The sequence below is a fragment of the Echinops telfairi genome, unplaced genomic scaffold (assembly GCF_000313985.2).
Source record: "Echinops telfairi isolate 266 unplaced genomic scaffold, ASM31398v2 ScPeMD7_3;HRSCAF=10, whole genome shotgun sequence".
Lineage (NCBI taxonomy): Eukaryota > Metazoa > Chordata > Mammalia > Afrosoricida > Tenrecidae > Echinops > Echinops telfairi.
The window spans coordinates 56,133,868-56,149,726 of NW_022103899.1; the positions used below are offsets into that span (position 1 = coordinate 56,133,868).

The 15,859-nt window shown below is 49.7% G+C and overlaps 1 protein-coding gene across 1 annotated transcript in view; it reads right to left on the reverse strand.

The window, feature by feature from the left end:
- The window catches only part of DNER (delta/notch like EGF repeat containing), a 188,960-nt gene that overhangs the window by 170,791 nt on the left and 2,310 nt on the right, over positions 1-15,859 (reverse strand). Inside the window, exons 2-3 of the mRNA XM_004701820.2 lie at positions 12,918-13,012; positions 8,643-8,809 (exon numbers count right to left, since the gene is read on the reverse strand). Of these exons, the coding sequence (XP_004701877.1) occupies positions 8,643-8,809; positions 12,918-13,012 (262 nt within the window). The remainder of the gene's footprint in view (positions 1-8,642; positions 8,810-12,917; positions 13,013-15,859) is intronic.

A 15,859-nucleotide genomic window follows, 5' to 3' on the forward strand; every position in this document is an offset into this window, starting at 1 on the left:
ACAAGGTGTGTCTCTCCTGGGAAAACACGCTGCCCCTGCTTGCGTGGAACTGTTCCTCTCTCTGCAGGACAGGAAAAGAGAAGCATCCGTGGAATCCACCAGTGCAACGACTGTGAGAGCCAAACACCGACTGGTAGCCTCTGAGTCAACTCCAACCCAGGACGACAGCGAGAGGTCAGAGGGGAGCTGTGCACCAAAGGGTTTCTGGAGCTGGTCATTTGGAAGTCTGTCTCCAGACCCTACTTCTGAGACGCCTCTTGGATCCGTTTGAATCTCCAACCTTTTCATTAGCAGTGGATTCAAGGAGCCCTGGTGGTGTCGTGATGAGAAGTTGGGCTGCCAAGCACAGGGTCACCAGTTTGAAAACACCAGCAACTCCGAGGGAAAAAGGCAAAAAAGCTTTCTACTCCCATAAAGTGTTACAGTCTCAGACACTCACAGGGGCAGCTTTATCCTGTCCTATAGGGTTACCAAGAGTCAGCATTGACTCAATGGCAATCACTTTGGTTTCATTTGGGGTGTGTGTGTGTGTGTGTGTGTGTGTGTGTGTGTGTAACTCAGGAGCCCTGGTGGCATTGTGGTTAAGTGTTGGGCTGATAACCACAAGGTCAGCAGTTCAAAACCACTTGCCACTCCTCAGGAGAAATACAAGGCTTTCTACTCCCGTGAAGTGATACCGTCTCAGAAACACACCAGGGCAGTTCTACCCTGTCCTATCGGATCACTATGGATCAGAATTGACTCAATGGCAGCGAGTTTAGTTTTTGTTTGGGGAGGTGGGTGTGGGTGTGGTTGTTTATATGTCTGTTTGCTTGCTTTGCTTTAGTGGGTCCCCAAAATGATGATACCACCTACCATGGGGCTACAAAAGCAGATACCTACCTACACTTTATCCTGGCTAATGTGCTGAAGTACAAACATTTTTCATTGCCAGGGGGCAGATGTGTGTGGGAATCTATAATGTAATGCTTCACACCACCCAGGGATCCCACCATGAAAGCAGCGACCACTTGTCCATACCGTATCCTCCTTTTGCCACTTCACATTTCCTCCGATATTTAAGCAATACTGTGATGAAAGCCCTGGTGGCATAGTGAACTACTCACTGGGCTGCTAAGTGAAAAGTCATCAGTTCGAAACCACCAGCTGCTTGGTGGGAGAAAGATGGGACTTTACTCTCATGACGAGTTACAGTCTTGGAAAGCTGTTGAGGCAGGTCTACCCTGCCCTAGAGGGTCGCTATGAGTTGGAATCCACTGGATGACAGTGAGTTTGGGTAGTGAAACACGGTAACCAGCTGATACCTGTTTACAGATAAATATACTGTCTTTTCTCTGAAAAGTGTTACTGACCACATCTTTCTCTGAGGAGATGCCTCAAACTTTCTGGTTGCTAAGGAAATGACTAAGAAGAATATGTAAATATCAAGTGGCATCAAACTGATCACATTCAAGCTATAAGAGACTGGAAGAAGAGGGGGGAACAATCAGGATCTCAAAGACATTAGCTATCATGAGTAAAACGGAGAATAAGAAGGACACTTTGATAATGTGTATCCAATTTGCCTAATGATTGCATAAGCTCTTTGACCCAGAAAATTCCACATCCGGGAATTTAACCCAAATAATTCATCCGAGAAGACACAAAGATGTGCTTATACCGATACATCTAAAAAAGCAGGCAGGAAGGAAGGAAGGATAAAGGGAGGGAGGGAGGGAGGGAAAAAGTCACTTGGTTAAAAATAGCTCAGAGAGGAAACAGCGGGTGAGTGCTGGCTGCTAACACCACTGCTGGTATTTCACACTCACTAGCTGCTCTGCTGGAGAAAGGGGGGGTGGGGGGGGCACTGCCTGCTCCCGGGAAGATGTACAGCCCCGGGAACCCTTGAGTCAGATTGGACGCCAGGGCAGTGGGTTGATTTTGGTTTAGTCAATGGAATGCTCTACAGCCATTAGGAATCATGGTCCCGATCTGTATTCGTTAAACATGAAAGAATATCCATGAACCAGTACATGAAGAAAGCAAATAATGCAAAATCTCAGTCCTGGGGGGGGGGGGGGGTAGAGGAATCAACTGAGCATAGGCAGGTATACGTTGTCACACAAAGAGGGCTCTGCTGGGACTTGGCCCACAATGTGTGTAAAGGCTGGTTCTGGGTAGAGGAGTGGGGGGATTGAAGGAAAGTCATGTTCTGAAGGTCTTATGTTTTATGAGAAACCACAAGCCCAGGGGTTAACTCTGTAAATCAGAGAGTCTCTCTCTCTCTCTTTCTCTCTCTCTCACCTTCTCCCTCTCTTTTTCTCCCATGTTTCTCCCTCTCTTCCATCTCTCTCTCTATCTCTTTGGAAAGAAGCAGAAGAGCTGATGTCCAAAAGCAAGCAAAAGCAAACCCACTGAGTCGATTCTGACGACTGGCGACCCTATAAGAGAGACCTGTCCCTGTGGATTTCTCAGGCTGTTACTTTTTACCAGGACCAAAAGCCTCATCTTTCTCCCAGGGAGCAGCTGGCGGCTGATGGTTTCAAACTGCTGACCTTGTGGTTAGCAGTTCAATGTGTAACCCACGATGCCACCAGGGCTTCTAGAGCCAAGTAGATGTAGAGGAGCAACAACCGGCTTGCCAAGAAGGCAACTGAAGAAGCAAGAGCAACAACATGAAGCTCAAGAGGTTCCAGCGGAGCTTCATGACTAAGATGGACGAGGAGGTAAGGCTTAGTGAACTATTTTAGAAAATCCATCAATAAAAACTATGTGGATCACAGTGGACTGGTGCCCGTCTGATCATAAGGACAGCTCTGGACCCAGCAGCATTTCCTTCTGGGGCTCCCATGAATTGGGGACAACCCCAACAGAGGCTGACATCAACAATGAACTTTGACCCCGTCAGCTCTAGCGGATCACAGGTATCTACAATGGAATACCTTCCTTAAACGATTCTTGGTTTGTCACCACAGTCAACAGATGCTAAGATCTGATGCTAGTCATGAGGACACTTAGGAACACAGAAGCACCGTATGATAATGATCCATAATCGTGATATTCATTTCCACGAGGCAAAAGGTCAGTCAGGGTAATCCTGCTTGCTCAGGATATTTGAAATGGAAAATGTCGTTTCAATCTAGGTGAAATGTAAATGTAATCAGAATCTTCCCAGAAGGTGAAGGCAGAAGCCTTCCTTCCGAGAAGACGCCCAGGGAAGGAGGCTTTCGATTTCCTCTGCTTGGTTCTTGCCCCACTGCTGCTTTTCCTTTGCGCAGGCCCCAGGGCTCTGTCCTCCTCCTCAGAGAGGGAGTTCAATGGACCGCATTCCAATGTGGTTTTCTGATGGCCCAGAGAAAGTGACCTCCATTTGCATTTTTCTTTGTTAAATCCTGAACGTTTTCAGCAAAGGGCAATGTTACCATGCTGCTGCTTCAGGAAAGGGCAATGTCACCATGCTGCTGCTTCAGGTGGTGTTCTTTCAGACTTTCTTGAACTCTTTCACCCCCGGCCCTGAGCAGCGAGATATTGTAAAAGACCAGACAGAGCATTCCCAAAAGAAGGGCGATAAACGTTTTCTTTTTTTTAATTGACCCTCAAAAATATTGTTAATGTAACATTAATATAAGGGGGAATGCGAGTTTACATGTCACCAAGGTGGGTTCTGACAATCTAGAAAGAGCTCTTTGGGTTGGCATTTTGTAGCAGGAAATGGCCTTCGCGTGGCACGTATTGAAGAGGACAATTTCCATATGAGCAAAGTCTAGTCAATCCGGTACCCACCATGCAGGCTTTCAAGGCACAAGGCCCCTTCTCTTGAGACACTCACAGTCTAATGAAAGGTCTACAACCGACATTTAAATCAAGGATGGCGGACAAAAAACAAAAAAATTTTAATTGTTCTCTAAGGTTTCCCAAATTGTAAATCTTTATGGGAACAGAAAGTCTCATCTTCTTCCCACGGACCTGCTGATGGGTTTGAACTGCCAACCTTGAGTTAACAGCCCAACCCTTAACCCACTGGTGTGCAGAAGTAGACTAAGACCTGAATATCACCCTCGGAAAATCAAAACCCTACCAATCCCAACCAGATAGGGTGTGACACCATACTGAAAGATGACCCCCGGAGGTTGGAAAAGACTCCAGGGACCCGGTGGGCCTAACAACAGACGGCAGCCAACCTGCGAACATGAAAATGGTGCAGGATCAGGCAGCGATTTATTCTGTCATTCGTGAGGTCGCTACGTCTCAGGGTCAATCCGTTGCCATTTGCAACAGCCACAAAAGAAAACTGTAGTTCAGACACATTCTAAAAGCCAACGTCACTGCCATCAAGTTGATTCCAACTGACAGAGGCCCTACAGGACAGGGCAGAACTGCCCCTACAGGTTTCCGAGACTGTCACTCTTCACGGGAGTAGAACGTCCCGTCTTTCTCCTGAGGTGCAACTGGTAGTTTTGAACTGCTGACCTTTGGGTTAGCAGCTCAACACGTAACCACTCTGCCACCCGGGCCCCCTTGAAATAACAGGTCAGCACCCTGTCATCATCTAGCGCCCATGGGGCATGAGTCCTTCAGCAATAAGCTTTGAAAGGGTATTGTTTTTGAGGCTGGTGACCAACTATCCAGCCTGGCTCCTGGAAACACAGAGGAAGCCCTCTGCTCTCTTCACTAGAAACTGTAAACCAGAGTCTGCCATCAGTGAGTTTAGAGAAACAACTGAGCAGGGTGGGCGGGGGGAAGTGGTCAGTCCTAGAAGTGCCTCACAATCTAGTCCAGGGAAAGGATCAAACCCAAACCAAGCGATTTGCCACCCAGTCAATTCCGACTCATGGCGGCCTCGGTGGTGCTGAGAACTGCACTCCAGGGAATCTGCATGGCTGTGGCCTTTCTTGGAAAAGATCGCCAGGGCTTTCTTAGGTGGCGCCTCTCAGTGGTCTCGGCACTTAAGCACTGGCACCACAACGGAGTCCTAGAGCAATGGGACGTGGGGGGTTTTCTCTCCCTCTGGGATGGTAGTTTTCTGCCCCCTGCACAGGCAGCAGTGCGCCTGGCTGTCGGATGGAAGCCACTGTACCTTCAAAGCAGCAGCCTTCTGGTCGCTAGAGGCAACCCATTCGTGTCTAGAGAACTCCGAGTTGTCAATGCAGGTTATTTCAAGGTGTTTCTTACAAAATAAAACAGAAAAGAATGCTAAGCACATGTCCCTGTGGTTCTCAAGAGGCTTGCGCAGTGATTAGAGAAGACAAGCCTCGTTTCCTTAGGAGAACAGATACCGTGTGATGTAGCTGGCGGTCGGCGGGCAGGTGTGGCCAATTGATCCCTGGCAGGAAGCACTGCGTCTTCTCTGGGCGTCTGTGACAAGACTGGCTGCTCCCTTCAAAGAGAAGAGCCGGCCAAGACTGGCACCTCTGTGTCAAAGCCACAAGAAACACTTCGAAAGCTATACCCAGGAAATGTTCAAAGAGAAACAGCAACCTAACCAGAGCCCCTTAGTGCCGCCATGCCGAGGTCAACTCACAGCAAGCCGACAGGACAGCACAGAACAGCCACTATAGGCTCCCAGGGCTGTGAGGCTTCACGGGGAGAAAAAGTCCCTCGGGGTGGCTGGTGGGTTTGAACTGTGACCTTGTCGTTCATAGCCCAATTCATAACCACGATACCACCAGGGCACCTTTTTAGTCATAGGGCATCAAATATTCAAAAAGGAGAAAAATGGCTTATAGAAATAAATGATTTTACTCAAAATTGCCAGTTTCTCATCATTAGCCAATATCTAATTCCAATGATTGAGAAAGCATTCCTTAATTCAGTTATTACTATTTCAAATAAAATTTCTTTAAAAGTTATCTCTCTGGGGAACACTACATGCCAACCAAAGACAACTCTGTTTTGTGATCGAAATCTCCCTACTAGTGCAAGGAACACAAATTTGTGTTGGAGTCCCCATAATCCCTCGTGTCAGAAAATAATACAAATATACTGACGCTGAAACATCTTTCCCTTATTTATCACTTCCGGGTCAGTCTAAGCTTACAGTTGACCACAACTAAAAGTACTTGTCAGGGATAGAATCGTGTGCCCCCAAACGATGTGTCCACTTGAACTGGATCATGAGTCTCATTGGTTTGGCAGTTATGAAATGATGTCATCACTTCCCATGTGTGATCTGGTGGGATCAGCACTTCCATTGTAAGGGGACTCGGATGGGATGCAAGACCCTCACTCAGGTCACAGCCTTGATCCAATGTAAGGGAAATTCCCCCGGGCCCGGGCTGCCTCAACTTTCTTGTCTTCCAATAGATTGGAAAGAGAGGGGGGTGAGTGAGAAAGAAGAGACAAGAACGGAGGACATCCTTTGGACATGGGGTCCCAGTGCTTGGAACCTCCTAGACCCTGGTGAAGATTGATGCCAGGATACATGGAGACCTCCCACAAACGCCCGGCCACAGATGTTGAAAGAAACAAGAACCTCCCCTCAGAGGCCACAGAGAAAGAACGGCTTGCACTGAGGCTGGAGCCCTGAATTCAAACTTCTAGCCTCCTCACTTGTGAGAGACAAATGCCTGGTTCTTAAAGCTACCCACGTGTAGTATTTCTGACATCGCACATCTAGATAACAAAGGATAAGCTAATGTTTTGAATGGCTATCTCCCGGGTCTATTGGTAGACCCAGAAGGTTTTTAAAGAGTAGTGATATCTCGGTCATTTTCTTGAAATATTAGCTCTAGTTCATTCATAGAAAGATAAATGAATCCACTAAGGAGTATAACTTCAAAAGCCAATATAGAGTAAAATTGAGACAACTTATCAAAACCTACCATCGATTTCCTTCTAGACACATTGATAGCATCCATGTGGAGGTGTTGCATTGGAATGTACTTGGGGAATCAAATATAGACTTGTTAGCAATAGGGCATCAACACAATTCCAAATGCAAACACGGGTCTGAAGTCCGACTCCCACTCGCTATGGCAGCCACACCCCCTCCCAGCTGTGGCTCCTTTGGTCTCTCCACCCAACAAAACCCTAGTTGGCGTCTCAGCCATTGAAAATGTGCCTTCTCCATCAGAGGACAGCCAGTCAAATACACCATCCGACAGAAATTACAAAGAGGAGAGCATTTCATTTTATCAGTGATCTTCACTGTGTGTCAAACGTTGCATCAAACATTTATCTAGGCTATCATTTCCATTTAGTTTAACACAATATTTCGTGTGTGTGTGTGTGTGTGTGTGTATACATATAGCAAAGTACCCTAGAATCAGAGTCAACATTTGTCATTTGTACTTTCACTACTGTTGCCTCATTGAGGCCTGAGAGAGGGAGCTGCCAAGCCCCACTCCCATCCCCTGAGTGAAGACTATTGGAATAAAAGGTTAGGCCAGAGAAGGTATTCAAAAAAGGTGCTTGGGTGCCTTGACCTGGGATGGGCAGAAGCTAAACCTCAGCAGTGTCCCTGAGTTGAGACCGCCTATCACTGGAATAAGCCCCAATAAAGCTAACAGATGAGACCAGCAATAAAGTAGCAGATGAGACGGGCTACCGTCGCCCACCCTAACTCCAAAGGAACACTATACTGGGGGAGGGGTGGTTTCCTCGCAGGGCACCACAGCATGTTGCACCCGTGAGGAGGTAGCGGAGGCCAGCTGACTGGAAAACTGCCCACGTGTGCGCCCTAAGACATATGGTGGCAGGGGCAAGACTTGGAGAACATTGAGCTGCTGGTGTGGGGGACCCTTTCTCAGGGTCATTTCTACACCAGGGGCAGAGAGATTGAAAGATGGGCTTGGGGGCATGTGGTCATTCAGAGAAGGCTAACTTACAGAGGCAGATTCAAGAAAGAGAGCAGTGGCAAAAGTGCCCTTCAAAGAAAAGATGGGTGGACAGGACAGTAGAGAAGGCGCAGAGGGAGTCGTAACTCCACCAATGGCTCCGGAGCTGCTGGTTCAGAAGAGAACAAGCGTTTTCCTTTTCGACGTCCCTAGTCTCAATGCCATCAATGCCGACTCATCGTGACCCTTTAGGACAAAGCAGAACCACCCCTGTGGATTTCCAAGACTGCAATTCTTTCTCCGAGCTTGACCTTGAGGTTAGCAGCCCAATGCACACCCCACTATGCCACTGGAGGCTCCTGGAGGTCCTCTTAGCCAAGCCCAAGTCAAGTGATAACAACGAAGACGGTGTTTTGTTTGTTTGTTTGTTTGTTTGTTTATTTTTCTGAGACATCAACATTCAATCGGCCTCCAGTTGCCCACAGACCCTGGAGCATGTGGGCCAGAGTCCGAGGGCAAAGAGAGGCACAGAGAATTTGCCTTTGTGGCCTGAGCTTCCAGCCCTGTTCTGGGGCAGGGACAGTCTTTGGACTCCATAGCCCAAGCTTTGTCCATTTTGAAGCTATGCTGGACATCCCAAGGGGCTTCAAAGAGTTCAAGGGAAATTTGCCTTTATCTCTTCATTCTATTTCCCCCATGGACGTATTGCAGCCCCCTGGTATCTTGGAAGCCAGTTTAGGTTATAAGTAAAGTCTTATGAAAAGAGGAGGGCAGGGCTTGATGACCAGAAGCCCAATGATGTGGACCAAACTCCCTGTCCCCTGCCTCTCCCGCTTATCCGACGTTGGGTGTTGAAAGCATGCCGTGGGCAGAGACGCCCTAACTCACCGATGAAGTAGTTGGGCCCCAGGGCCAGCATCTCCTCAAGGAGGACCAGGCCCCCGGGAGCCTGGAGGAGGGTCACGCTGCGCCCATCGATGAGGGAGCACTGCTGGAAGCCGGGGGCCGTGACCTTCCACAGCAGGATCAGGGAGGCAGTGGCATCCTGCCGAATTCTGAAAACACGAAACGGAAAGTCAAGATTGGCGCATGCGGAAAACTCGCCTGAGAACCCAGCTCCTCGAATTCAGAATGAAAATAAGAATGGCTGTGTGGACATCCAAAAGAGCCCCCGAGAAGTCGGTGCCGTGATCTGGGGAGCAAGCATGAGGCTTAACGAGGTGCACTCAAGGGGGTAACGCCCCCTTGTTGGTTAGAAATACCTAGAAAAAGTCGACAAACTCGCTGCCATCTTGTTAATGCAAGTAGAACTGTCCCTGGAGGCTTCTGAGACTGTCCCTCTTCACAGGGCAGAAAGCCTCATCTTTCCCTCCAGGAGCAGCTGGTGGGTTTGAACTGCTGACCTTTGGGGGTTTTTTTTGTGGTTTTGTTTTGAGTGCTTTGGCAGATGTAATCCTTCCATAGCCAAACAGTATCATTCACTGCTCTCAAGCCCATTCTGACTCGTAGCTAAGTAACCCTCTGGACAGAGTCGAACTGCCCCTGCGGTTCCGGAGTTGTGAGTCTTTATGGGAACTAAGAGTCTCGTCTTTCGCCTAAAATGTGACTGGTGGGTTCACACTGGCAGCTTCGTGGTTAGGCCCATTTGTCACCCACCACGCCACCAGGGCCCCCTAAAAATCAAACTCACTGCCATCGAGTCTGATGCCGACTCGTAGCAATCCTACAGGACACAATAGAATGGCCTCGGTGAGTTTCTGAGACAGTAACTCTTTATGGGAGTAGAAAGATCTGGTTTTTTCCCCTCAGAGTGGTTGGTGGTTTCAAACTGTTGACGTCGCAGCCTAATGGGTAACCTCGATACCACAAGGGCTCCAGTCACACCATCTAAAGTCCTGCTGGCACGCGTGACAAATATACACTGTTGCTCCACACAGACAGCTGAAGTCACCCTGGACCCCAGCTCCCTACCAGGCTCAACTCCCCACCCTTCCAACTTCAGGCGGTAGTGGAGAGAGAGAGACTGGTGGCATAGCAGTTATGCACCGGGCTGTGATCCACAAGGTCAGCAGTTCAAAACCACCAGCTGCTCCAGGGGGGAAAGACAGGGCTTTCTCCTGCCATGAACAGGACAGTCGCAGAAACCCCTAGGGGCAGTTCTACCCTGTCCTATAGAGTCGCTGTGCACCGGCACTGACTCGATGGCAGTGAGTGCATGTTTTGTTTTGTTTTGTTTGTGCAAACAGTTCGCAGAGTTGGATACTAACCAAAAGACCCACCCAGGGGTGCCTCACGTATGTACAAATGTGCTTGAGGCAATGGATGTATGGGTGTTATAAGAGCTGTAAGAGCCCCCAGTGAAATGATTTATTAAAAAAAAACAACATAATTTCTTAAAAAGAGAGAGAGAGATCTGGTGATCCACTTCTGAACACCCAGACATGGAAAACCCTACAGAGCCAGGTCGACTGGGACACACCTGGGGTTGGCTCCATGGCTGCTGGGTTTCTCTCCCACCTGAAAGACGTTGCTGCCCTCCGAGGTGTGGCCCACATCTCAGCCCAGCCCTGTGATCCTCCCTTCTTCTGCTGTAAACCATCCCACCCCACCCCCACCTGCTAGGGGGCACGGTCAGCTGAGTCCCATCAGAGAAGAGTTGGCACAAGCTTGCAGCAGGGCACTCTGGGAGATTTGATAAACAACTGAGGGGGGGAGTAATTGAGAGAGAGGGGGGACAGTTGCCCACAAGTGGAGTCCAGGCACCCTGAGATCATCCATCATCCCATTCCATTCAGCCTGGGTCCAGTCTGCAGGACCACCCCTGCGGGGGGGGGGGGCTGAGAGGCATCTTAGAGGGACCCAGGTTGTGGGGAGGAAAGATTTTAAACACGTATTTTCAAACACCAGTTTCAGTGCCATTGGGCTGCTAACCTCAAGGTCCGCAGTTCAAAACCACCAGCCGCTCCTCGAGAGAAAGACCAAGTGTTCTACTCCAGTAAAGAGTTACAGTCTCTGACACCCACAGGGGCAGTCTACCCTGTCCTATAGGTCGCTATGAATGGCACTGGCTGGAAGGCAGGGAGTGTGGGTGGCTTTTTTGAGCAGGCGTGGAGAAGATAAGGATTATTAGAAATGGCTGGCAAGAATAAGGTAATGCGATTCGGCAAGAGGACTGGGAGATGGTTTCAGAGAAGTAGCAGAAAGAAATGATCCCCGGTTTCCTTAAAACCAGCCGGTCAGTGGGGTGTGACAGCCAGGAAACACTGGGGGCACGTCGCCCCCTGCTGCCGAAACGGGAAGCTGCCTTGGACGCTCCACCCCTCTCCCCAGGGGGCAGTCTCTCCCTGAGCCTGTGGAATTCACTGTCCATCCTGAGTGGGTCCAGGGCTTGTGGGGGAGAAGGGGAGACAGAAGAAATACAATGGAGTCCCTCTTCTAAGCATCGTTAGCCACACCACTGTGACCACAATGCCCTGGGAAGGTGCCCACTGGCCACCCTCTGCTCTTTCTTATGGTGCCCACTGCCCCCCTTTACAAGAAGCTGGTTACCCCAGCCCACAAGTCCCCCAATCTCCCAATGTCTCCAATGACTGGACAGTGGCCCCCCATCCGGTGGGCTTGGGGAGGCTGGGAAGAGTTAAAGACCACAACGAAGGATGGACAGTGGGTAGTGGTCCGAAGGGTGGGGTGGGGGGCACAGCTGGGGCCACTGGACTCAACGGCCAGCTGCTGGCTTTTCTGGGGCCCATGGCAGGGCAGAGACACACAGCAGGTACCCCTCCAGCCCTCCCACCCCCATACCTCCCTCTCCACCTCATCTGTCTTCTCTTGTGGTGGCCATTCTGCCTGGGTTACACCTCAGGGAAAACACTGCTCTCTAAGGTGCCTGCTTTCCAAGGAGCTACTGTGATCTGGGGTGTGGAAAATGGGGCATGGACAGGTAGACTGTTCCCCAGCTCGTCTCCCCCAAATATGTATGTCAGACCTAGGACACTGCTTGCAACTAATGATCAATGATTGTCAAGTTATCTCCCTGAAGCACCAGCCATCCGGAGCAAGCATACCCTATTGTCTGTCCCACCGTAGGTTGGGCTCACTCCCTACTGTTAGAGACAGTGGATTGCTTCCCTGAAAACTTAGAATAAATCAAGTCTCCAGCTCAAGGACAAGGTTAGGCTGCCACCAGGCATCTGGGATCAGCCCATCTTCTCACCTGTATACCCTTAATCCCTCTTCTTCCTATAGTGTGTACACACGTAGATCATCCTCCTCCCATTACTGCATTACCTATAGTACGATCCCTTCCTGTGATGTATGGCTTTACCTGTAATTAGGGGGCTTGCACACTCCAAAAGATATATAAGCCTTGGTTAGAAGTAAAGCACTCTCTCTCCTGCTCCCTCTGCCCTCCCTGTGCATAGACCTGGCTGGTGAGGGCATGGCCATCCAGGTGAGCATGCACCATGAAATGTGTCAGACTTCTTTATTTGACTCTCACTTCTCTCTCTCCCATTCTCTGTGACTGTACTATAATCTTGATATATTCTAACCGTACAATTGCCTTACTGAACCCGTGATAGTGTGAGGGGCTGGCTTCCCCCACAGCATCCTTCACATGTAACCTCTACATGTTGAGGCGTCCTCAAACTACGGCCCCGCAGGCCACATGCGGCCCACCAAGGACCTTTATCCAGTCCGCCAGGTGTGTTTGCCCCATTTGGGTTTTTTTTTACTTCAAAATAAGATATATGCAGTGTGCATAGGAATTTGTTCATAGGTTATTTTTAAACGATAGTTCGGCCCTCCAACGGGTCTGAGGGACAGTGACTGGCCCCCTGTTTAAAAAGTTTGAGGACCCCTGCTCAACACCACCAGGGCTCTGAATGAAGATTTTAAGAGACTGAATCATTTTGGAAGCTCACGGTCACTCGGGTCTTCTCTCTGGCCTCCGGCCTTCCTACCTTGCACCCACTCTGATCCAATCCCACAACCCCCCATTTCCAGCCTTCACGTTGATCCTAACTGTTCTAGCTTCATCCAAGGTACCGGGCAGCATCTACATCCTCACTGTCCCAACTGGCTACCGACTCCTTGTGAACAGACGTGCAGCCGGCAGAGGGGCCCAGCGCCGAGCTGAGCAGCTGTGAGCGCGAGTTGTCTTACTTCACGGAGGTGTTCTGGGGCACGTCGAAGGACACCAGGCGGCCCCCGGAGGAGCTGTTGGAGCTGGAATTCCCACAGGCAATATCTGGGACCACCTGGAAAGAAGAACAAAACAAACAAGACTGGTTGTCAGAGTTGCTCATCGTACACCATACTATCGTCAAGTTTCCACGCACAGTGACTAAGCGCCTCACTGCTAACTGAATGGCTGGTGGTTCAAACCCATCAGCTGCTCCTGAGAAGAAAGATGAGTCATCTGCTTCAGTCAAGACTTACCGCCCTGGGAACCCTTAGGGGTAGTTCTCCTCTGTCCTAGAGGGGCACTATGAGTCCAAATGGGCTCAAGGCCTGAGTTTGTGTTTGTGTGTTTGTCTGTCTGTCTGTCTGTTTGTTTGTTTGTTTGTTTGTTTGTGGGGGAGGGTCGTGGAACATGCTCTCTTTCTATCTATCAAGCAAGGCTGAGAATGGGCAGGGGACACATCAAACTTAGGATCTCAAGAGGTAATAAACATTACAACAGATGAGTCTCTTTTTCTTTTCTTTTTTTTAAATCATTTTATTGGGGCTCTTATAGCTCTTATAACAATCCATACATCAATTGTATCAAGCATATCTGTACATGTTGCTATCATTATTTTCTAAACATTTACTTTCTTTTTTTTTTTCATGGTAACATGCTCACCTCAGCCCCGCTTGGTGAGAGAGCGAGAGCAGGAGGGAGCCCAACTTTATTGCTCACCAAGGGTTATAACTCCTTCAGGGGGCATGATTACGGTAACCCATTTACTTTCTATAGGAGCCCTTGTTAACAGCACCTCTTCTTACCCTCCCTCCCCACTCCAACCCTCGTGACTCCTTGATAAATTATAAATTATTATTATTTTCATATCTTACATCATCCACTGTCTCCCTTCTCCCACGGTTTCTTCCCCTTCTCTGCCCACCTGCCCCCTACCTTCCTGGTATCACTACACCCTTAATTGCGAAAGGTCTCTGGGAGCTGTTTGGAAATTCCCGAGACTGCACATGAGGAGATTACAGGAAAGGCAGCTAGGGGCTCTCTCAGTCACCTCCCTTTCATTGAGGCAGCAGTCATGGGTCCCTCCCTGACTCTCACCCTGTTGGGAAGGAGGGACGGGGTGTTCCGAGAGCAATGGGTAGGGGAGCGTCAGGGCCAGCATACAAAGGGCAGGTATGAGCCTTGCTGATTGGAATGTGGGCCTAAGCATCTGGCCCTGGACATGGTGTGCCCACCCTGGGTGGCTGGCTTCTGTGCTGAGACTGGGTGTGGAGGGGGGAGTGGTGGCTAGCAAGGTGCCCTTTGATTGCCCTTGGGGGGGTCACACCTTTGGTTATGAAGTGGCGTCTTCTCGAACGTTATCCTGCTGTCATGTGTTCAAAAGGAACTCATCATGGACCCACCGGGGCTCAACAGAAAGCGTGTCGTGAAGACCTGGGCAGGGCTCCCCAAAGGGTCCTAATCACCAGTGGACGCATCCCCTCCTCGTGGGGTGCTCATTGCCCTCACCCACGATGGTCAGCCACACTGACCGCCGTGAGGCCAACTCCTAGCAGGCAACCCTGTAGGGCAGGGCATTCCGCCCCCTCTGGGTGTCCAAGGCTGTCAATCTCCATGGGAGCAGAAAGCCTCCTCTGTGTCCCCTCAGAGCAGCGGGTGGGTTGCAATGGCTGACCTTGCGGTTAGCAGCCCACTGCAAGCCCACTGTGCCCCGGGCTCCTTGGTCAGCACACAGGAGTGCGCAAAGGCATCCAGCAGAAGAAACGACGGGTGCGGTGCAGCCAAGGTAAACATGTTCATCCAGGACTCAATTGATGGATCCAGAGGAAAAGCGGGGGGTGGAGGGGGAAGGAAACAGCACAGACTCCAGAGTGACTGGATCTACCCCAGATCTATGGCCTGAAAATAATCTGCAACCCTTAACCCCAGGCTATCCTGGGGTACCATCATTCAACTAAGCATCCATTTGTCTCCATTCAACAGAGAATGCCTGCCTTGTCAGCTCATGTAAGGGATCGTCTAGAGGAGTTCAAGTGCTGTTGGCCGAAAGCATGGATGGAAATGTGAAGGAGCAGGACATCCGGATGGAGGGCGCTGAAACGATGCGGGCAGAGATGGCAAAACTGGGGCTATTGCCAACGGCATGGCCATGTGCTTGTAGAACTTAGGGAGGGAGGGATGTGGCTTGTACATTTCACCAAGTAACCCCTCATACAAAGTGTTTGTAAGGAGTCAGCATCATGGAATCCAGTGAGCCTCAAGCAGGAGTTCTCATCACTTTCCTCCACACCCCATACCTGGAATTATCCAGAGTGTATGGGAGTCCAACGCTGCCAACAGTCCCCCACAGGTGGTTCATAAAGAGAGGAACCCAACTTTAATTTCACTTTCATTTAACATCTGTAAACCCACAGCTGTTTCATAACCTTAATCCCTGCAGGGTTCCAAAGAGCACACAGTGGACATACTGTGGGAGCGATGGAGTGGTAGGGTACTATGGATATACTGGGGAAGCTATGGATGGGAGGGTTCTGTGTACATTAAGTAGGAGCTATGGAATGGGAGAATTCTGTGGACATACTGTAGGAGCGATGGAGTGGGAGCACACAGTGTACATAATGTGGGAGCGATGGAGTAGGAGCACACAGTGGACATACTGTGGGAGCGATGGAGTGGTAGGATACTATGGATATACTGGTGAAGCTATGGATGGGAGGGTTCTGTGGACATAAAGTAGGAGCTATGGAATGGGAGAATTATGTGGACATACTGTAGGAGCGATGGAGTGGGAGCACACAGTGGACATAATGTGAGCGATGGAGTAGGAGCACACAGTGGACATACTGTGGGAGCGATGGAGTGGTAGGGTACTATGGATATACTGGGGAAGCTATGGATGGGAGGGTACTGTGTACATAAAGTA